Here is a 22,946-nt window from a genome sequence, read left to right as displayed (position 1 = left end):
CTGAAGTACATACAGTAGTAAGGGAACAGTAAAATTTGAGGGCTATTGGGGAATTATTTTGCTTTAAGTTTCAGCAGAGTGCTGTTCAGGTCTACTCAGAAGTAAACCCCAATGAGTTCAATGGGGCTTACTCCCAGGAAAGTGAAGTAGGATTATTGTGGCCTTTTTTTCTGGTATTACCTGTTCTGAATGCATTTTGTATTTGGAATCCATTTTACTGACCAAAAACAAAAGGGAAGGGGAAACTCAAAGAGAGAATATATTCTAGAAATTCAGCTATCAAACAAATAGGCTTCTGAAAGAGAAAGTGTCATGCTTCTTTTCTCTAAAGTGGCACTTCCCTTTTCTTTCTAGCTTGTGTTCTGAGGAAACACTGCTTATCACATTAGTGAAGCAAGATCAGTTGCAAAAGATCCTAAGGTAAGTATATCTTTAGCACTAACATGCCCTTAAGCAGTCCTCTCTACTCACCATACTTTTTGCACTTGTCTGCAACCACAAGTGCTGTCCTTGGGGAGCAATCCTTAGTGCTGGGGTCCTGTGATTTGGAGCAATCTGGATCAGAATTTTGACTGAGACAAAGGATTAGCCACCCCCCCCCTTATGCCATGGTCCTAAGTTGAACTGATTCCCCTCCCCGCACACGCACAACTGCTATGAAACACACAGGGCCAAAGTTGGTGTTTAAAAGTAAACATGTGGTTTGGCTTTAAATGTAAACCTTTCAGGGATCTGTGAAATGTGCTTATAAAAAGTTGGGGGAGCATAATGCATGGTGACATGGAGGGTGCAGACCACCAGAAATAATTCTGCTGCTCCACTTTCTTATGGCTTCCAATCCAAAGAGATGGTGGCTAAGAGAGTTTGCTCCCAAGGATACATAAAAAAAAACAAAAAAACAGCAAGTTACCTTGAGTCAGACCTTTGGTCCATGTTGCTCAGAATTATTGGCAGTGGCTAGAACTTGCTCTCTAGAATTTCAGGTGGAATTTTTCTTTGCCGTATGTGGAGATGCTGTTAGGGATTGAACCTGAAAACATCTGCAGCCAAAGTAGATGCTCTCCACAGAGCTATAGCATTCCTAGGACCTTGAGTGGGCAGTCCCTCCACCGTCACATTACTCTTGTGACCAAGCTGCCTTCAGATGCTTTAGTGGCTGCTCCTTCCCTACATGCAGTCTGAAAAGTCCAGATGCACTCAGATTGTGTGAAGTAGGAATTTCCCCACCTCTCTGCTGTCTCGTGCAGTAGTTCATGTACCTGGGCATCCAGGTAAGGACGATCCTTTATAAGGGTCAGAGGAACCCTCGTAAAGACAGACAATTCCAACCAGTCCCATCCTTGCCAATCCAGAAGGAGCCACCTCAGCTGACCTTCTCCTTTCTTTCAGCTTAAAGCAATGTTGCTTCCAAGCAGTACATCTGGCACAGCTGTCCACTTGGCTGGGAAAGTGCAATGCCCTAAGCAGCTTCATGTGAGTGCCTGGCTTCCATCACAATCCCTGTTCCTAGCTGGCGTGAGACTCGGAACTGACTCCTTAGAAACTGTCTAACTGGGGTGGGTAGGGAACTTTCCAACAAGAAGTCTTTAAGCAGAGGCTGAACAGCTTTCTTTTGTGGACACTCCAGGAGTGTCAAACTTGTTTCATACGGCAAGCTAAATAGCATTCATGGTGCCTGCTGGGGGCTAGAAGTGATGTCATTAAGCAGATGATGGCCAGAAATAAGTACTTTGTTCTCACCCAGGAACTCCTTAGCTGCAAATGACAGAAGAGAATAAGGGCAAAACTTGGTCATATTTTCAAGATACAGCTCAATTATCACATGGGCGGCCCTTTCAGCAGCACTGCTTTTGCTGAGGTGTCACTTCGCAGCTCAGCAGCTGAGAAATACCCTGTGAAGTGACTCGCCAGCAGAAGTGGTGCTGCTAAAAGGGCAGGCCACATGATAATTGGGCTCTCCCAGCACCTTGGCAGTGTCTCCCTCTTTCACCCCTCTTGGTATGCGCCATCCTCTGCACTGTCTTCTGGGGCTTCCTTTTGTCTCTCCCTCCCAGAGCTTGGCAGAAGCAGTACCGCCAAAGGGGGGCACTGGGAGCACCCAGTTATCACAGGGGCTGGATAGACAGTTTTTGTGGGGTGTTTTTGGCCTTGGGGCAGATAATGCAGTTTGACACCCCTGGGGGTTCTTGGTTTTCTGCATCGATTTGTGGGATGGAGTGGATGGCCTATACAGACTCTTCCAACACTGTGATCCTAATAAGAACCTCTTATAAGGCTATTATCTTTGCTCCTTAGGTCAACTAATAATAGTATGATGCTCAGAGATGCAGAAGTTCTGTGCAGGGCCCTTAGGAGACCGACAGGCATGCAAAGAATAAGGTAAGTTTTCTTGTTTTCTTGTCCAGTTTAACACATCACAGGTGCACTTTGAGTGTACACCAGTTTTTATCTTGATATCATCCTTACAACAAAGACAGTAAGTTAAGGCAAGGCAAGTATTATTATACTCATTTGATTGATGGGAAAGACTGAGAGGGAGTGGCTTGACTAAGATCACCTGTTGGGTTCATACCAGATATGAGATCTTAACTGGAGAAGTCCTGATTCTCAGCTCAGTCTTTTACACAGCAATCCTATGTACATCTACTCAGAAGTAAGTCCCATTGTGTTCAATAGGGTTTACTCCCAGGAAAGTGTGTAGGGATTGTAGCCTTCGGTGCCATGAAATCATTGCATCCAGTATTTCCATTCCTTTTGCAAGTGACAACGTGTTGGAATGGGTGCAGGGCAGGAATACCCTAAACACAATGAGATCCCATCATCATCCTACATTTTTTCCTTAATGGAAACTTTATCAAGGTTTATTTAGTGCCATCTATGTGGATGGTGTTTGATAGGAAGTGAAATGACTGGTCTCTGCCCTAAAAGGGCTTACAATCTAGACACAGGTAAGACAAGAGAGGAAGAGGGGGGAGATAGAGTCAGGGAAAGCAAATACAATTGTTTTGATTGCATGCACTTAAACTTAGTTACAGTAGGGAATGTGGACTGAGGTATGGCACCAAATGCTTCGTGGAAAAGGTGGGCTGTAAGAAGGAATTTGCAGGCAAAGGTGTTGTGGGTGCCAGTGTGCCCTCTAACAATTTCTGCTGCTGCACAGAGCCCTTCCATGGCTTGCGTGACAGCGTGACAGGGCCTCCAACATTTGGGGATGACATCAGACATCATTGATGGGTGGTGGAGCTCTGAGCTGGGTTGAGCTAGGCTTCAAGCTGTGCAACTGCATAGCTTAGGGCAGTGCTGTTCAGCCTTGGGGTCGGGACCCCAATGGGGTTACAAAGTGTCTGTTGTGGGGTTGCGGCAACTTAAGGGAATGAAAAAGTTGAAGACCACTGGACTAGATCACCACCAGGTAAAAAGGGGAGGCATCTAGTGTACTCCTTCAGGTGCCAGGAGATTGTGTCCTAGTACCGCTCAGGTTCTTAGCAATTGTACTAAAATAGCTTTCACTAGTGCCAGGCTTCAGGCTTGTGTTCTCTCTAAGTATATTTGGTTACAGTGAACTGTGCTGGGAGGGCATGACAGGGGTGGGGTTTGTGGATAGAGTCCTGGGAGGGGGTGCAGGATCAATCGTGGGGTCTCCAGTCTCATATTACATTCATATGTAGTTTTTTTAGCAGGGGGAGAGTAACTGGCCCACCTCACCCCAGCACTGTCTGTTCTAGTGGCTGCCTGCTGGTGTTCTTTTTGCATCTTTTTAGATTGTGAGCCCTCTTGGGACAGGGAGCCATTTAGTTATTTATTTTTCTCTGTAAACCGCTTTGTGAACTTTTAGTTGAAAAGCAGTATATAAATACTGTTAATAATAATAATAATAATATAATATATTGAGGCCATAGCACGGAAAAGATTGAAGACCACTGGCTTAGGAGGCAGGTTTAAAAAATGGAAACAGATTTAAGGAATAGTTGGAAGCCTCTCAGGTGTAAATGCTCCAGAGAGAAGCAAACGGCGTTTCCTCTTCCTGTTGCAGCATAGAAGAGCCGTGGGTGAAAGATGGAAGCATCATTCTTCTGCTGAAGCTGGCTGCCGAAGTCCAGGGAAAAATTAGAGAAATCACGTAATTTGACCCTCAGTGCCTGATGCCTTCTGAAGCTGTTTTCTAGAGAGTAAAATGCATGGTTGGCTTAAATGTATTTGCAAAGCTGTGCAACAAATGCAGTGGAATTGTTAAGGAGACACACTTTTCCCCTCCCCTTCCACCCCAGAGCATGGTTTGTCCGGTGCTAAACCTGAGTCCCATGGCAATATCTGACTGTAAACCCCAGTTGCAGTTCTCTAGGGTTCTCTGAGTTCTCTGATTCCATCATACAGTATATTACAAGATTCTTGCATGGAATGAAAGACACCTCTGTGTAGGAAGTGATGGAAAAGGCACAAATAGATGCTTCTGTGCATTTCCCCCCTCTGTGCATATGTAGGATCACTACTTCTTACCAAGAGTTGCTGTTGGCAATCCAGAGATTTTAATCTATACTTCTATGTTGTGTGATTATTTGAGATTGTGACACTTTCCTTGCTTTTTGCCTAGAATAAGGAGAGATGAAGCTCTTTTTGTAGTGGACCAGGAATTTCCTAGTCAGCTGGAGTCTGTGGTTAGCAGGTGAGGTGATTGTTGACCTCTTCTTGGTTGCTGTTCATTTTCTACATCTCTAGCAGGTACAACTAATGAATTGCACCAAGTGATGACAGGAGGACCTAGATGTCTTATTCATGCAGGGTTTGAGTGTCTTTGGGCACAATCCTAACCAGGTCTACTCAGAAGTAAGTCCTATTTTGTTCAATGGGGCTTACTCGAGGAAAATGTGGCTAGGATTGCAGCCTTTGTCCTTTAATGGGCTGTTGGTGACTGAGTCTCAGTGCACTTGCGCTTCTTCTAACAAACTAGTTCTTCTCGATTCCTACTTATAGTTTCTAGAAGTCCATTCATGGGGGCGGCGATGGGAATGGTGGAATAAATCCACAAGGGACTGCAGACATGAAGGGTTTTGTTTATCATCATTAATATTTTCAACAAAAAGTAATTTGCAAAGTGGTTTATGTAGCTAAATACAAAATAATTCCCTGCCCCAAAGGGCTCACAGTCTTAAAAACAGATGCAGAAGAAAACCAGGAAAAAATGGACCAGGGTCATCATGATCACCACCTCTTCCTCCATTGCTTCTTCTAAACTGAGGAGGTGGCACAGCAGCAACGATGGGAGTAGCAGAATTTCAGCAGTGCTTCAGGTGCCATTTCCCTTTGGACCAGGCCTGGCATCTGTTCATGCACAGGCAGCAACACCTGTTCTAAACTGCCTGGTATTGTCTTTGTGTGTTTGTGTGTCTGAGATCTGCAGGCTGCATCAGTGCGAACTAGAAGCCGAAGGAATCCACTTCCTGCAAAAGCTCATTGAGAAATGCAGCCAACTTCAGGCATTAAAGTGAATATGTGTTTGCTTTTTTCCTCTCTGCAGTGTAGGAAAATATTTTTTGGGGGGACGGGATGGGACACAATTCCTTTCTCTGCTTAGGGGGCAGGAGGAACTGCTTCTCAAACAGCCCAATCCACCATAACTCTCCCCATGGCAATGCAGCAACACCAACACGGTTCCAGCTGCATCTTATGGGGGAGTTTTGCCTTTGGAGGCCTCCTCAAGGCAAAGGAACATTTGTTCCCTTGCCCCAGGGTAAGCTCTGTTGACTGGGAAGGTCTACTTAGACCTGTGCCAGTGATATTGCTTGTGTAAGTCCGCATAGACCTGTGAAGGTGGATCAAGCCTGGGAAAGGGGTTAGGTTTCAGTCTGCTGCATCCAAAGCTGCCTTCTTCCTGGTCTGATCCACCCTCCTTCCTGTCCCTGAAGTGGATGCTCTGGCATGTTGCCTTTTGCTACCGCCAGAAAGTGCCTAGCACCACTGGAAGACGTGTTTTGGCAGTGGTAGGCACCTTTAGGATTGGGCCCTATGGGGCAAATCTGCACTTATTTCTCCAATAGCACTGACCAGGGAAGTAATAAAAGGGCTGAAGAAGCCTTTGAATTTAAAGGGACAGTCCCATTAAAAGCCCAAGTATACTATTTTACTTAACTTATTTATATCTTATTTATATCTGCCTTTTAACTCTAGGCTTCTTGAGGTGGCTAGCAATCAAATAAAAAACAGAAATAAAATAAACACACATCTATAAGAAAGAAACAGGATTAAAAAGCAACAGTAATCTTCATAATTTGCTTGTACTCAGGATGGACTGATGCTGCAACTGCATATTTTAGCCACCCCCCAACACTTTCGTATATACAGGTGGGGCCTCTTTATCCATGAATTCAGCATCTGCAGATTTACCTCATTTAGAAGCCAGACCCCCCTGAAGACCTCCCAGACCTCCCTCCTTTTTCTGGTTGCTTCTGGGAGGTTTCTGAGTCTTAGGCTGTGTGCCACTCTGAGGCTGAGCCACTCTAAGGCTCCAAAAGCCACTCAGAATGTTTTTTTTTTTTTTTTTGGCAACTTCTGGTTTTTCCAAAAACTTGAAGTCACTGAAAAAAGGCTCTGGGCGGCTTTTTGACCCTCGGCCACACGCGGCCTCTCTGAGTCTCAGAATGGCTCCAGTGGGCTCTGAAAACCGTGGATTTCATTATCCACAATTTTCTGTGCCTGTGGAGGTCTGGAAAGGAAATCCCAAAGGATAAGGAGGCACCCCCTGTATTTTTCATCCATTTCAGATATTGAACAGATTGTCAGTTGGGAGATGACTTTGCTTGGGATGAAGTTTTTGTTTTTGTTTGTTTTAATTCACTTTGTAATAGGCTATTTCTGACACTGGGTTCCCTTGTCTAGTTTGACCCTTGGGAATGTTCTGTCTGGCTTTAAATAAGCTATTGGGGCACTCCCACTGCATCCCTTTCAATTTACAGTCCAATCCTATATGCATTTACCTGGAAGTAAGTTGCAGTCTTCAGTGGGATTTGCTATTGGATAAGTCTTTCTAGGACCATAGTCTCGGTTGCTTTGTGCTTTTTCAAATGGACCAGCAGATGCACACAACACATATTCTTTTGTCCTTGCAGCTGGTCTCAAGTGCAGCTCACTGATGCTGAAGCAGAAACCATCTCTGATGCCTTGTTGCACTTTCCAGCCTTGAAGAAACTTGAGTATGTACGGGTAGAATTGCTCTTTGCTTCAGAGGGTACACTTGCCTGCCTGTCTACAGTTGAACTTTCACCAGTTTCTTCTTGTTATGCAACTGTTCTTTCCCACTTTCATGCAAGCTCTCTTTAATTTGTTTTATGAGAAATGTATGCATGCATACAGCTGGAAATCAGTAATTCAGAATGCAATCCTACCTACACTTTTCTGTGAGTAGGACCTATTGAAGTAAAAGAGACTTACTTTTGATAGACATGCATAGGATTGCCCTCTTATGTAACTCAGCTGTGTGCCTAGGATCATAGGAAGCCTTATAACACTGGTTCCCAAACTGGTGAGTCATGACCCACCTGCCAGGGAAGTACTCCTCTTTGGCCCCTTAAGGGGCAGGATGGTGCAATGGTAGTGACACGATCCCCAGGATCACACTGCTGCTGAGGTCAGAAGAGGGTTTGTTTTACTTAGAGGTGTCCGTGCTGGCTTCTGGGGAGTGCAGGGAGCCCCGCAGATGGGCTCCTCAGGGCTCCCCAGGCCTCTGATTGAGTAAATATAATGATATAAAACTGCTTCCGGAGGCATCTGCAGGGCTCTCCACACCCCCCCCCCTCAGAAACCAGCACAGACACCTGTAAGTAAAACAAAACCTTTCTGACCCCGGCAGTGCCACAATAGTGGGGATCGTATTGTTGCCATTGCCCTGCCCCCGCACACACTTCCCAATTCCTCCATAGGAGATTGGGAATCACTGCTTTATACCTGTGATGCATCAATGGTTATGTCTGCCTTACGTGTGATGCGTTGGTGTGCTGAAGGTCATGGTCTCAAAATGATTCTGAATTTCCAGACTGACAAGCTGTGAAATCCCTCCTCTTGGAACTCAGCGCCTGGCTTCAGCATTGCATCAGTGCCATGCCCTAGAAGACATTGAGTAAGTCTGCTTATCCAGTGTGCAGTTACAGTGGTTATTCAATCTCCACCCCTTTTCACCCCAGGATGAAATACAGATTTCAGTAGTGGGGACTTGTGGTAGAGGCAATCAGGAGCTTACTAATTTAACTTTGGAAAGTTGGTTCCTATTCAAAGGAGCGTTTGCCGTCCTCTTTGAGGTGCTCACCATTTATTGGTCAACTGGGTCTTTCTGGCTGGGGAAGCAATTGTTTTTTAGAGCAGGGGTCTCCAAACCCCGGCCCGGGGGCCAGGTGCAGCCCGCAGCCAGCCTCTTGTCCCCTGAGAGCCTCTGGCCTACTCAACTGGAATTGTGCTCTGGTTGTGTCTGTAGGGTGTTCTGAGAGCCAGAGAGTTTGAATGAATGAGTCCATTCATTCATTTATTCACTCATCTAAGTTCCATCTCTAATTTATTCATAGAAATTTTAGATTTAAATTTTTTTCCAGCCCTCAACACTACGCCAGATATTTGATGCGGCCCTTTGGCCAAAAGGTTTGGAGACCCCTGTTTTAGCGCATACAAGATGGTGTGATGGCTCAGTCTACGACTCATGCTCATTCCCCTTTTACCTCTGTTGACAGGCATGGCAATTGAAACTCTCTGTTTGCCCAGAGAAGATAGCAGAAAAAATAAATGAGCATATTAACTTAGTCCTCAACTAAAATACAAAACTACTGTCTGCTTCCAGCCTTAGGACACATTTACACAATGAACATCAGCTGATTTCATGATGATTAAGAACACATGATTTAGCTAATAACTGTGGTGATGTACTGTATAGTTACTGCTGTTCAGTAAATAAATGTGTTCATCACAGGACTAGGGATGGATGGAACTCTCTTTTTCAGTTCCATCTTTGTGCAGTTTCTTTTGATTTCTGCTCTGCTGTATCCTGCTCAAAATCCCTGGATTTTTTTTTTTCCAGCACCAAAATGGACTCTGCTTTGAAATGCATATTTCAAGTTTTTTACACCTAAACTGCAGGTGTGATATTGCACTGCAAATTATACAATTAAACATGTATTTTCCACAGTTGGCAGAATGTGTAAAATCCATAGATGTGTCCTTTTCTTATCAATTCTGATCAGCCAGAGAGTGGGAGGAATCAGGAGGCCATTTCCTTCCTCATAAATGTTGGCAAGAGAGGAGATAACAGCTCTGCGATGATGATATAGCATGCCACTCTCTCTCCCTTCTGTACCTGCACTTGATCACCTAATGAACATCCTAATGAACGTCCTAATGATCCTGGGTATTTTCTTTCTAGTTTCTCCAAAAGCAAACTTGGTGTTGATGGGGCTGTCACTATCATGGATGCTCTCCAAGGAACACTTCATTTGAAGAGCATCAAGTGAGTTTCCATTTTTGTCAGGTCTTGAATTATACAAATGAATGAGATCCCTCCTGCATTCATGCCACAATCCATTTCACTGTGGCAGTGTAGAGCAAGTCCCTTCTGACACAGTGCTGGTGATCCACCCTCAGTCATCCTGTCACTAAGCTACTGGAGCCTCCTCAAAGGGTGAATTAGGAGGAGATTCCCTCCCTGCCCCATACTTATTCTTGCTCTAGTTGTTCAATTTCTTTTGCCAGAATGCATGGGCTGTACAGTCTACATGTCAGTGTTCCACCTGAAGCTTCCAGATACGTCCAGGAATCGTTCTTTTGCCCAGGGATGTTTTTACAGAGCCCATATCTATTTATTCAGTTTATTTTATTTTGCAATTTTTAGGAAACTGAAAGCATTTTTCTTTGGCATGGCCTTCCTGACACTGAAATTGTTTCTTGGTTTTAATGGTCTTTTTTAGCACTGAATGGATATTGCATTTAAAGCTCATGTTTTTGGTTATTTATGGCTTTACTCTTTCAGAAAAAGGGTAAAAAAATGAAATAAGTGAATAAATGAATAGGATTCTCTCTTTCTCCAGATAGTGAAGATTTCTAGACAGCTCTCAGGTCTACATTAAAGAAACAGAACCCAGTTTAGAAATGGTCAGTGGCAAGATAACAAAAAACTATCTAAACTCCTATAGAAAAAAGGAACATCCTAATGTTCCTATGAAAAACAGACCAAGTAAGGGTAGCAATGATATCATCTGGCATGGAGTGCTGTAGGCCAGATGCCACAACTGAAAAGGCTCTTTTGTGCATTATTGCCAGCTGAGCCTCCACGAATGAAATGACACAGACAAGTTCCTCAGTTGTATTGCTCAGGTACCAGCGTTCGTCACCAATGGTCTTCAGATGTGTGGAGGAGTACTTGCTGTTTCTCTCTTACCTTTTCCTTAGCCTTGGCTTTCTGAACCTTGATAGTGTAGATTTTCTGAAGCTGACCTCAAGACTCTCTGCAATGCCTCTTCTTAGAAGACTGATGTAAGTACTTCCATCATTTGGGAGAGGAGCTATTAAGCGGGTGCATCTAAATTCATATATGTGAAGAGTAAATATAACCTGGGACTTTGAAATAGTCACACATATTGCCTCAGGCCATGTCCTAGGATAAGCTTTCCAGATTTGCACAAAAGTAAGCCTCACTGAGGAATTGTAGATGATGATGTAACCTTTTTAAATGCAGCAGGACTGGTTTGAAAGTACCCTATGCAGAACTTTTTTTTGTCACAGGGCAAGCTGTGAAAAAAATATAGATCAGTTTGCAGTGGGGGGGACTGATGGTGGGAGGTGCTGTTGGCTAATCCTTATGTCATCAATCATGCACTTTGCCATTAACTCCACTCCCCAAGTAAACAACCAAAAATTGTGCTATTATTTTTGCAGTTGTCTTAAATAAAGAAACCGATGAACCCACATCTGTCTGTATTATGTTATACAGTATGGCATATTTTGTGTTTGTGGGCAGCAGGGCTGTCAGCTGAAACAGCCTAGACTTGATGTTATGTATCACAAGGCAGGCTGCAAAGCTGGGGCCACACTGCAGGTTCAAGACCTACTTGGACCACTGTTAAAATGTTACCCTCTGTACACCCTGCGATCTAATGGAGAAAACACTCAGCTTCCTGTTTCAGACAGTGCTCTGCAAAATAATTGACTGTTATTTTATGACTGTTTTCCAGTTTGAACAATAACAGTCTTAGCAATGAAGCTTGCTTGCATCTTGCGAAGATGTTGAAGAATGCCACCCACATGGAAGAAATCAAGTAGGTTCATGGTTCTTTGCAATCACTTTCTGTGTGTTCCTGTTTCAATGGTCAGATATTTATTGATTTAGATCAGAGGTCTCCAAACTAGAAACTGCTGTGTCTCAAAAAAGCCCTCTCTGTCCCGAGTGGTGCTTACCATTCTGCTGCGGCTCCGTGTTTCTTTCAAGTTGATCTAGGTGCAGGGATGCAGAATGGTAAGCACTGTTCATGGGGAGAAGGAGATAGAGGGCTTTTTCCAAACCCTGGATCCGGCCTGTGGGCCGGGGTTTGGACAGCCCTGATTTCGAAGCAGTAATTGTGCTAGAGTTGTGCAAAACAGCTTTTTAAATAAGAGCTGAAACTACTCTAAGCAGTGGCATTCCTTGCCACTTTACCACCTGCCGCACACCTCCAGGGGTGCCACCCCCCCCATCTGGAGATGCCACCCCTCCCCATGCCTGCCACCTCCACCCTAGGCATGGAGCCGCTTTACAATATTGTTGTATGTGTTGAATATGGAAGCTGCTCAAAAGCTGTAAAGGAGACCAATATCATAAATAGGTAGAGGTGCAAAGTTGGGAAGGTCAGGGGCGATATTTAAAGTATGGTATTCTTTAAAAATTAAAATTATAATGTAAATTGTATTTGAATGAAAACACAAAATGCCACATTTTGCATTTTAAATCAATTTTTTTAAAAAAATTTTTATACCCCTATGAATAGGGTAAAGTTTGCTTTGATCTGACAAGCTGTGATTTTTTTTTCCCAGTTTAAGCCACAACAAGATTGATGATGCTGGTGTGAAGGAAATAGTTACAGCTGTTCCAGAAATGCAGAACATCAAACAAATTAAGTGAGTATTTTACATCTATATCTGTCTTGCTGGAGATCCACACATTTATTTATTTCAAGGATTTCTATCCCACCTTATCAAGGCAGCAAAGTGTAGACTCTAGTTATAGGAAGGAGAGACAATTCTTCTCAGGGAGAAGGAATCCAGATTTAACTCCCACATTGTCTGAGGTGATGGAGCTTTTAGGAGGCCACCTTGAAAGGCCTCTGCTTTCAAGTCTGTGCTTTCTGTGAACAATGAGGCAGTGCATGACAGCAATGATGTATGAAGACACATCAGTGGCCCTGTGTCCCACTCAAGCTGGTATCCTTAAGGGGAGAGTCTATAGCTCAATAGTAGGCCACTTGCCTTCATAGGAAGGTGTTACTACTGAGGCTGCAATCCTATGCATACTTTCCTGGGAGTAAGCCCCATTGAACACAGTGGGACTTAATTCTGAGTAGACATGCATAGGATTGTGCTGTGAGTTGGTCTAGCTTGGACTTTATTGTCAGCACAGACTGGCAACAATTTCCACTGTCCTGCTTGGTGGTGCCAAGCATTGAACCTGGGACTTTCCACCTGCAAAGTGTTTGCTGTACCACTGAGCCATGGTCCTTCCCATAACTCTTGGCTGCAGATGGTCCCAAATTCAAACCCCAGCAAGGACTTCAGGTAGCAGGCTGGGAAAGGCTTCTGTTGGAGAAACACCAGCAGTCAAAGTAGATGTTGCTGGTCTAGGTGATTCTATGAAACTGGAGATAGAATTCTTACCAGTGGAAAGCAGCAGGGAGAAGGACATCTCCAGGGAGAAGGGTGGGGAGCTGACACACTTTCTGAAGAGCTGTAGTTGTGGAACATGGTAACTTCCATGATATGTGGTCTTCCTGGAGGCATCCGGCTGGCCATTCTGTGGAAAAAAGGTCAATGGACCTTTGGTTTCATCCACCAGGACATTTCTGCTGTTCTTTTTCTTGAGCTGGTTTGATTATGGCAGTGATCGCAATTCTCTTCCATCTGCTCTCAAGCTCTAGCAGTTTAAGATGTTAGGGACACATCAGGACAGACACTATGAACAACCTGCCCAACAGCTGCTGTTTCTGGGTTCTTTTATGCCAGTGCCACAGCCAAACTTCCTAGCAGCGATGGTTTGCATGTGTTGCACAATGCTGGTGGTACTAGAGTTAGTGGCTCACGAGTAGGGGCTCACACAGCGCCTTGAAGCAGATCGTAGAAGAGGGACAGTATGGAGGGTGTTTGAATCCATCTCAACAGTGAAGATCACTCATGCACTTAGGTCAGTCGTGCACTCATTCTCATACCCCTGCCTATCTCAGGGCTGTTGTGAGGGTAAAATGTCACCCTGAGCTCCTTGGAGGAAGGGTGACTTTCTCTTGTTGCCTTACAGTCCTGCAATCCTTTTTCAGCCTCTCATGCAACAGCATCAGCTCTGCTGGAGGCCAGTGTCTAGTGGAGGCTCTGGTGGGCAGCCGGTGCCTTGAGGATCTCCGGTAAGTCACTTCTGGTGATGTTTTTAATGATTGCTCTTGTTACCTGCTTTTGAGCCTGTGTCCGTCAGGTTGAACAGTGGGCTAGAAATGTCCAAATAAATGTGTCTGCTGTAATATGTTCCCCTGTTGACACTTGGGAGGTGCTGGTAGGTAAGTGTCGAATGGTTTATATAAGTCGCATTTCACACCTTTCTTCCCTTCAGGTTATCTGGAAACAGGATCAGAAATGAGACTTTGGCAAAGTTACCTTCAGTTCTGCCCTTCATGCTTCACTTGAAGGTCCTTCAGTAGGTATCATGGTCTCATCTGCTCCTCCCTATTCCCACTTCTTGTATCCCTCTTGCTTACCCACCAGACCACTCATCTTAGGCATGGTTCACACATATGCAACGGCCACCTGTTCACAGGATCACTTGCCTTTGTGAAGTGTCCTTGCAGATCAATTGCTGCAAGGCAGTGTTCTTGCAAGCCCTTGACATCAACTTGATCCTTTTCAGTGATGATGATTCACCAGACCTAAAAAAATAATCACATGTGGAGAAAGCCAGCAGCCAGAGGTGTTGCTGACCAGTGGTTCCCAAACTGTGGGTCAGGATCCATTGGTGGGTCATGACCTGATTTTTTTGTGGGTCCCCAAAGGATGATGGAAAGATCAGGTAACTATTTGCCTCAAGTCTTCTTCAAAAAATCAGATACCATAACTGCTTAATTATCCTGTAAAGAGCTCAGCTCCTGCAGTTTGCAAGCTCTGCTCCTTCCCTAGAAAGGTCTTCTGCAGCTTATTCAAGGACCTTTGCCTTGTTTCACAGCATTCACTTCAGTGACACGGGGGGGGGGGAGGGAACTGATTCTTTTACAGGTTCCTCCAGAGGGTCCTCCAAGTCAGAGGACGGGGCAGAGCCACATCTTTTCACCCCCTCCCCATCTGTCCCCTCCTTCAGACCCAATTCTCATGTGTCTATTGAGATCCTTTTCATTTTTTTTTGTCCTTTATAAAATCCTCGCTTGGCTGTCCTCTTATTTCCCCAGCCTGTCTTCCTGTGACATTGATTCTGAGGGAATCGCTGATTTGGTGAAGGGTCTTTGCAAATGTCCACAAATAGAGGAGATCAGGTAAGTGCCACTGATTCTGAAGGAAGCCAAAGCCTGAAGAAGGAAAAAGGAAATGCATTATCTCTGCAAATGCCCTGGCACAGAGATGTGGGGTGTTACCCAGATTGTTTGTTTGAAGAAACATTTCTATCCTACCCTTTCCCTCTAAGACATGGATTTCCAAACACCGGACCAGGGGCCAGATGCGGCCCGTGGTCAGCCTCTTGTCCCCTGAATGCCTCTGGCCCACTTGGCTGAACATAACTAGAACTGTGCTCTGGTTGCATCTGGAGGGTGTTCTAAGGGCCAGAGAGTTTGAATGAATGAGCCCATTCATTAATTTATTCACTCATCTAAGTTCCATCTCTAATTTATTTATATAAATTTTATATATAAATTTTTTTTCCGGCCCTCAGCACCATGCCAGATATTTGATGCGGCCCTCTGGCCAAAATGTTTGGAGACCCCTGCTCTAAGACAACCCAAAACAGCTTCCAAGTCAAGATAAAAACAGAAGCAAAGCAATACAACAAATTAAACAGCAGCATACAATGAAATCGTAATATTCCATGGAAAATCACCCAACCAGCATTGTCAGATATCACCCTCTCCAAAAGCAAAAAAGAAAAGCAGTTATTTGCAAACCTCCTGAAGTAGACAGTCCTTCAGGTATCCAGGTCCCAAACCATTTAAGGATTTAAAGGTCATAACCAGCACCTTGAACTGAGCCAGGAAACAAATTGTAATTCACATAGTATTATGGTGAAGCAGTGCTGAGCACAAAGCTGGATTCCCTCCTTTTAATAATCTGTTCCCAGTTTCAGCTACTAGAAATGTAGGGTGCATGTGCTCTCTTCAAAAATGGTACTGCTTCTCAGTTCTATTGCATTAGCTGCAAGGTGCCGTCTTTGCAAGCTGTTATGGGTATTGCATTCCAAAGGCTGGAGAAAGATCCCCAGCTATCAAGGGACATTAGCTTTCTTTTTAAAAAGTCCCTGGCTACTTATGCACTGTGATCAAGATGATAACTTGCAATTCTGGCCTAAAATGCACATGGGTTCTTCACTGAAGCCCTTCCCTCATTTGTGTACTATAAACAATGACAATAGTAACGGTGACACCATGAGGGTTTGCATCACCCAGTGTGAGATGCCAGCATGTCACCCCCATGATGGACTTCCTTTCATGCAGAGGACTGGGCAACACCCTGGCAGTGGTGTGTGGTGATGCGCCATTGCCCTTGTCCCACTTGTTTTTTGGCTTTAACTTTTGATAGAATAGAGATATTTCAACATGGTGGGTTTCATTGCATTCTGCATGAAGTCCCACATCAAATGATATATAACTTGATGGTATACTCAAAAATACCAAGATTTTAAAAATTTTGGCCAATGGTGGTGACACTCCCCCCATGCACATCTGCCGGTGCAACCTGCCCCCCCCCTGCACCCTCCTGGCAATGTAACTGAAGATTAATATAATACCCATCTATTCTCATTGGTGCTTTTGTTAAAAATAGTTAAATACTTTATCATCATCTTTGATGTTGCAGTTTGTCAGAAAACAGCATTGAAGATAAAGGAGTCAAGGTCCTGGCCAAGTGGCTGCCGCAATCCTCCCATCTCAGGAAAATTGAGTAAGACCTTGGCTGCTTTTGCTTAATTCAAACTCGGTCACCTGTAATGCTGGGCATGGGAATAGGAAGAAATGGTTCTTCCCCCTCCTTTTGCCCTGCCAACATCTTGTGAAGGAAGCTAGGCTGAGAGAGCGTGACTTGGCCCAAGTTGCTCAGTAAGCATCATGACTAGGCAAGGATTTGAACCCGGGTCTTCCCAACCTAGTCTAATGCTCTTAGTGGCAGCACTGCATGGGCTTTTGGTTGCATTTACAAATGTATTTCCTGCCCAGGGAAAATATGTCAGTTGTTCCCCCTCAGTTGCCTTCTTTCTACAGTGAAGAGCCCCCAAACCTGCAGCATTTCCTTATAAGGGAGGTGCCTCTTGCCACTAATCATGTTGGTTGTTCTTTTCTGCCCCTTTTCTCTTCTAGGATCTATTACTATCAAAGTTTGCAAACCCAAGGTACATTTGGTAACAGTCCCAGAAATCAGAGGAGGTCTTCCAACACTCAAGGGACAGAACTTCTGTACATTGCAGGCAGAGCTCCTAGATGTTCTGTCCAGACTATTATTATTCATGGCTTTTCACTCCTCTGCCCAACTTTGTCTCAAAATCCTTATACGTATTTTCCCAGAAGCTTCTTGGCAAAATCTGACTCAGGGACACAGAAATGAGCCCCAGATTCCTCATGAGTTGTACTGGCATACTCTGATTCCAATGTCTGAGGCTACAATCCTCTACTCACTTGCATGGGAGAAAGTTCTATTGAAGTAAATGGGACTTCTGAGTAGAGGTGCTTAGCTTTTGAGCTGCAAGTGGCTTTCCTGCAGGATACAGATTTTGTGAGAATTCCCTTTGTGGCTCGCTCCCTTTCCTTCTCTCTTTGGTTAATCTAAAATGGCTACAACGGAACTCACCATTTCAGCCATGTGGATTTAGCAGCTGCCCACCTTTACACACACCTCTCCCCCCGCGCCCTGTTAACTCCCTTGGTTATGAACAGAATACCAGTCACTCTTAAAAGACAACCAATCTGTGCTGAATGCAACAGAGGACAAGCCTCTGTAGCAGTTTAGATATTTCTTTCCCCAGACAGAACTGGTATGGGTGGGGTGACAGTGAGCCACTGCAGGTACAAAGTGGATAGAAGACCATGCCGTGCATGTCTTTTTTCAGATTGAAGCTTTGCAAAGTTCATGATGTTGCTGCTAACCTTCTCGCTCGTGGCATCAGCTGCTGCCCTCTCCTTGAAGACATTGAGTGAGTACAAAACAGCAGCTGTAGCCCATCTTTTAGAGCTGACCCTTTTAGGCCAGATGTAGGGGAGGGCACCAGGATGAGGTCTCTTGTTATCTGGTGTGCTCCCTGGGGCATTTGGTGGGCCGCTGTGAGATACAGGAAGCTGGACTAGATGGGCCTATGGCCTGATCCAGTGGGGCTGTTCTTATGTTCTTATGTTCTTATAAGGTTGTTGCCACAGTGTGGGAGTTGCTTTCATATTGACAAAATCCACTCTTGCTGCTGCACAGTGCCAGAAACCCTCATTTTTCCTTGCAAGGTTAACTGTTCTGTTCTCTTTTAGCCTGTCCTGGAACAGCCTTGGTGATGACAGTGCTCAGGAACTGGCCAAAATTCTCCCACAGATGGAGAGACTGAGAGTACTAGAGTGAGTACAAAGAATCTCAACCTCCCCCACCAAAGAAGCCAACCCTGACATTTTGACATCTCCACTTCCCCTTCTACTCCATCCACCTCTTCCTTTTTGAATCCGAGAATCAAGAGGAGGTGAGCAGCAGGCTCTTGCCTCACTGCCTGAGTCAACCGCCTCAATTGGTCTCATACATGGGTCAGCCCTGCTGGAGGGAGGGAGGGGATGGAGCAATCTGTGGGTCCTGAAGGGTGGGAATGCCAGGAGGATGAGAGTTGGTTGTAAATCTGGTGCTTGACCTTAATCTTATAGCTTGTCGTACTGAACAACTTGCAGATATTTTGATTGATCTTCCTAATGGAAGAGGAGAAAAGCATTTGTAGTTTACGAAGCCCTGTGTTGATAATTCTATCAGTCACATCCTTGCTTTTGTTCTGCTTTTTGAAAGTCTGGACAACAACTGCATCACAGCTTTGGGTGCCACCCTATTAGCAGAGGCGCTTGCTCGGTGTCATGGAAACCAGTTTATAAGGTGAGCCCTCCCTCCACTTATTAGATCCCAGCCTCTCACCAATAAGCAGGAGAACAGACCTATCTCCCATGAGCAAGACTCTGGTGTGCATCAGGTTCTCTGGATAGTGATATATAGTGATAGATACCTGCCTTAGGTCCTTTCAGGGAGATAGCAGAATAAAAGTACAGTCAGTAAATAAATGAATAAATAAATAAATAATAGCAAATCCCGGGGATTTTATGGGGAGGGGGAACTGTTGGTCCACCACAGCAGATACTTTGAGAAGCTTTGCTGTACTGTTAATTCACTGGGAAGTGAATTTCCTTAACCATACTGTTGTTGCATCAGAGTAGCATTTGCCTTCTTTGAAGAATCATCAAGTTGCTGATGATCATTTTGACTGGTCAAGATTTGCATATTTTCTCCTTTGTCACTTACAGCTAATGAGTTCCTAGGTGAGAACATAATGCTTATTTCTTTGTTCATTATCACTTGCTTAATGACATCAGCTTAGAGGCTGCTGCCTGATTTATAAATGCCAAGGGGTGTGGCTATAATGGTGACTGGGCAGCAGTGCTTCCCCCCCAAGAAGCAAACTGTTTAAACCCTTCAATGCACATAGCCCAGTAGTTCCCAAACTTTTTTGACTGGCAGCCCCCTTGACCCACTAGGCCATTGGCTACAGCTCCCTATTAGGGCTACAATCCTATACATTATATAGGACAGCAGGATTTTCACAAGGATTCTGTGGCTCCCCTGGCTGGTTTCCCAGGGAAGCCACAGCTTTCAGTTTGGGAACCACTGACATTGCCTAATCTGCCCTGTCAGTTTTGCGAACCACCAAAAATTGGGTTATGACCCACTGGTGGGTCCTGGACCCACAGTTTGAGAACTGCTGCTGTATATATTTATACTATTAGGTTGAAAGCTTCTGTTGGTGGCAATTAGGGATGCATGAACATCTCTGGAAGTGGCCTGAAAGGGCTCAGGCTACTGTCCATTCCAAGCAAATAGGTGCAGATGCCTGGGGCTGTGTAAGCAATCTGTACATAGCACCCAAAAGCACTCAACGTGCACTGCCTACCCCACCAAGCATTCAAGTTTTCCCCTCACCAGGAAAGGCAGAGTGTCATTACTCTGCTCGGGCTGCTAGATCTGCAGTTCCATTGCAACCCCAGCAGGGAAAAATACAGCTCTCCTGAAATGCATCTGACGGGAAAAGAAGAGCAAAGCAGGGGAGGGGAAGTAATAATAATAATAATAATAATTATAATAATAATAATAATAATTATAATAATTATAATAATAATAATAATAATTATTATTATTATTATTATTACAGGTATTTCTATACCACCTTTCTTGGTCCTCAGATTTCTCCTCGGACTTTATTCAAGGCGGTTTACATAGGCAGGCAATTTTTTTAAATCCCTGTAGGGATTTTTACAATTTGAAAGGTTCTATCTTTCAAGAAACCACAACATTCAGATGTTTCTTTCATTTATCTGGCCTCCATCCTGGCTTCCATCCTCCCACGCTCAGAGCAGATGGAATAACTCGGCTCAGCTTGTCAGCTGCTTCAAGGTCACACGGTGCCGGTGGCCTCGAACTGGCGACCTTCGGATGTTATCTTTAGGAAAATGGAGGCTCAACCCTCTAGACCAGACCTCCTGCAAAACCAGACCTCCTGCAAAAAGTAACATACTTTTTTTTTCTTTCTAGGCTGTGGCACAATCAGATCCCTAAAGAAGTTGAGGAAGATCTGCAGAAGCAAGAACCAAGGATGCATTTCTCATTCTTTTAAGGGGGAAGAAAAAAAGCTGCTGTCAGCCACAGAGTTGCTGTTGATAGAAAAACAGCAGCCCCATATAGAAAGCCAAGATGGTCTCTGGGTAAACATGTACCAATGGTGGTGTTGGGGAAATTCTGTCAGTCTGACTGTAGAAACCGGACATATACTTCGGCAATCCCCTGACCAATGTGCATGCCAAGAGTGATTTAGTCCAGGTTGCATTTCTTGTGCATCAAAAATATCAACCTTCTTTCATGAAGGATATACAAATTCTGTGTTAAGGCCGATTTTGGCAACCTGTATAAGTGTGGATGTTAATTTATTTTGACTAATTTATTTTGGTTTTGCTAATCATGGCAAAAGGCATGGAACTATGCAGTTCCTCCAGCCTTCGCAGCCTTAAGGGCTAGAAACTTGCAGGATTTTTTTTTTTTTAAGCAGGGATTCTCAGGGAGTTAAATTCTGTCCCTAATACTTCTTTATTTCTCGCCTTTGTTACGGTTAACATCCTTTGCCTTGCCAGACTTCACTGAATTGTGACCTACTCTGAGTCTCTGGAATAGAGCACGGTAGAAATACAGCACTTCAGTGGTTCCCAGATTTATCTGGCTCATGACACCCCCGCAGCCTCTTCTTCCTGGCTCAGCCAGATGCCACCATCTTGAATGTCACAAAATCTTGTGACATCCAAGATGGCAGGGCCAAATCACACAAGATTTCATGAGATTCAAGATGGTGGCACCTAGGAGAACAGTTTGGAAGGACCATCCGAGACATCCTACTGTGGCCCTGTGAGTGTGCCACAACGCCCTAAGGCATTGTGACTCACATTTTGGGAACCCCTGGTCAAACGCGTGGCTATGGAATTTCTATGGATTAAAAAAAATTGCCCCATTCTGCTCCATTATTGTTCCTTACCCAGTGCTATGTACTGAATTTGGAAATAAAAGCCCTGAACAATGGCAAACGTCTAATGGGTTCCATCTTGGATCCACAAACTTGGTGAGGAGCACTTAAGAAGTGTCCCTGCTTCAAGGTCTTACAAAGGGATGCAAGTGTTCAACCCTGAATTCTATGCCAACCCTGCAAATATCCATAAAACCAGAGACCTTTTGAACCATCAGTGTGATCTCTTGCAAAGATTCAGACGTCTTCGATTCACTCGAAAGCCCAAACATTTACAAGCACATCAATTTCCCTTGATTTTGCCAGTAAGCATTCAAGCAAGGGAATTCAATATTCCAGCACCCCTGGTATGAACATTTGCAGCATTTCTAGAGTGGTCCTCCTTCCTCTGAAGAATCTTGTGAATGGTTTTTTATGAGGAGGAAACATCAATACAAACCCCTTTCACTATCTCCCCTCTACCAACAACAGATCCCACTACTAGAGGGTATTGTGTCTTTACATAAAATGTGTGTTTGGAGTTTGTTCCCTCAGTTAAAGCTGAAAAGTCAAAGTTCTCTCCATTCTGCGTCAAGCAATTTCAGATGTCCTTGTAAGTGGGATGAGGTAGAGACGGCGCTGGAGTAAAGCACAAAACAAACAAACAAAAAACCGTAAACTATGTAAACTGATAAATTTTCAATAAAGTTTCTTGAATTCTATCTGAAGTTTGTGTCTTTCCGAGTCATTTGCTCTGTGTAATAACAAAATAGATTAAACGGGACCATCCTGCATGAGGACCACCCCCCAGTGATGGTCTCAAAGCCACAGCACCCCACCCCACCACTACACAATCACTTTCATGGCCTGGTACCTATCTGTGGTGGGTGATTGTATCCTTTTTGATAGCTGGTTACTGAAGCTGGATAGCTGTGGTTTTGGATAGCTGTGGAAATGGAGATTTATCTGAAAGATTTCCCTGGGGGGAGTAATCAGAGGTTTGTAAGGAATGAATTGTTGGAAATCTTTCCTATTTGAAGAATGATACCTTTACACAATGTCCAGTTTGAGGAGATTGAAATGATCCCCGGGTGCTGGTTTCGTAACTCTTAACCAAATGTGTACAGAGGTGTAACTAGGGTGGAGCATGAGGGGCACCTGCCCCAGGTGCTACACTGGGGGGGAGGCACCACATGCAGTGTAGCCACTTTCAAGGTTCTCTCCGGAAGAGGCTAAGGTGCTGGTGGCTTTGTGCCCCCCTTCCTTCTCTTGTGGAGACTCCCCTTTGGTTTAAACTCCTGCTAACTTCCAATTCAATTGACATAATTGCCAAACTGTTGAATGGCAGTGTAATGGAAGATCAGGAGATCACCAGGTAGATGATGTGGTGTTGACAGCTATTCTCATGTTTTGACAGCTGGTTGACAGCTCTGAGAAGGACAGGGCTGGCTCCACAGCTGTAATCAATCAAGGCCAATGGAAACTTTGTTGGACATCTGAGCTTCCTTTGACTTTGATGGGACTTTGCATGGACATGGACTAATGAGGTAGCGAACAGCTGAGCTGCATCTTGGACTTAACAATGGGCTACAAGGATAAAAGGCAGCCCCAGAAGACACACACAGACACAGAGGTGGGGACTGCCAGGACTCTGCGGGGGGACACACAGAAGAGGGGACTGCCAGAACTCTACTGGAGAAGACACAGAGGAGGGACTCTGCGGCATTGGACTGCTACTGGGAAGACTGGATTGTAGACTTTGGAGATTGGACTTGGACTGGAGGCT

General features: G+C 44.5%; 1 protein-coding gene across 1 annotated transcript in view; it reads left to right on the top strand.

Annotated features, from left to right (window-relative positions):
• Nucleotides 1-21,847, top strand: part of NLRC5 (NLR family CARD domain containing 5) — a 77,959-nt gene extending 56,112 nt beyond the window's left edge. Inside the window, exons 30-49 of the mRNA XM_066637933.1 lie at nucleotides 355-420; nucleotides 1,390-1,473; nucleotides 2,296-2,379; nucleotides 4,034-4,120; nucleotides 4,592-4,663; nucleotides 5,399-5,482; nucleotides 7,104-7,187; nucleotides 8,027-8,110; nucleotides 9,398-9,481; nucleotides 10,420-10,503; nucleotides 11,202-11,285; nucleotides 12,037-12,120; nucleotides 13,527-13,610; nucleotides 13,814-13,897; nucleotides 14,640-14,723; nucleotides 16,255-16,338; nucleotides 17,498-17,581; nucleotides 17,904-17,987; nucleotides 18,418-18,501; nucleotides 20,206-21,847. Coding sequence (XP_066494030.1) covers nucleotides 355-420; nucleotides 1,390-1,473; nucleotides 2,296-2,379; nucleotides 4,034-4,120; nucleotides 4,592-4,663; nucleotides 5,399-5,482; nucleotides 7,104-7,187; nucleotides 8,027-8,110; nucleotides 9,398-9,481; nucleotides 10,420-10,503; nucleotides 11,202-11,285; nucleotides 12,037-12,120; nucleotides 13,527-13,610; nucleotides 13,814-13,897; nucleotides 14,640-14,723; nucleotides 16,255-16,338; nucleotides 17,498-17,581; nucleotides 17,904-17,987; nucleotides 18,418-18,501; nucleotides 20,206-20,287 — 1,651 coding nt within the window. The 3' untranslated portion in view covers nucleotides 20,288-21,847. The remainder of the gene's footprint in view (nucleotides 1-354; nucleotides 421-1,389; nucleotides 1,474-2,295; nucleotides 2,380-4,033; nucleotides 4,121-4,591; nucleotides 4,664-5,398; nucleotides 5,483-7,103; nucleotides 7,188-8,026; nucleotides 8,111-9,397; nucleotides 9,482-10,419; nucleotides 10,504-11,201; nucleotides 11,286-12,036; nucleotides 12,121-13,526; nucleotides 13,611-13,813; nucleotides 13,898-14,639; nucleotides 14,724-16,254; nucleotides 16,339-17,497; nucleotides 17,582-17,903; nucleotides 17,988-18,417; nucleotides 18,502-20,205) is intronic.
• The last annotated feature ends 1,099 nt before the right edge of the window (nucleotides 21,848-22,946 follow it).

Source organism: Tiliqua scincoides, chromosome 9, assembly GCF_035046505.1.
Source record: "Tiliqua scincoides isolate rTilSci1 chromosome 9, rTilSci1.hap2, whole genome shotgun sequence".
NCBI classification, from domain to species: domain Eukaryota; kingdom Metazoa; phylum Chordata; class Lepidosauria; order Squamata; family Scincidae; genus Tiliqua; species Tiliqua scincoides.
This window is presented reverse-complemented; position numbering and strand designations above follow the sequence as displayed.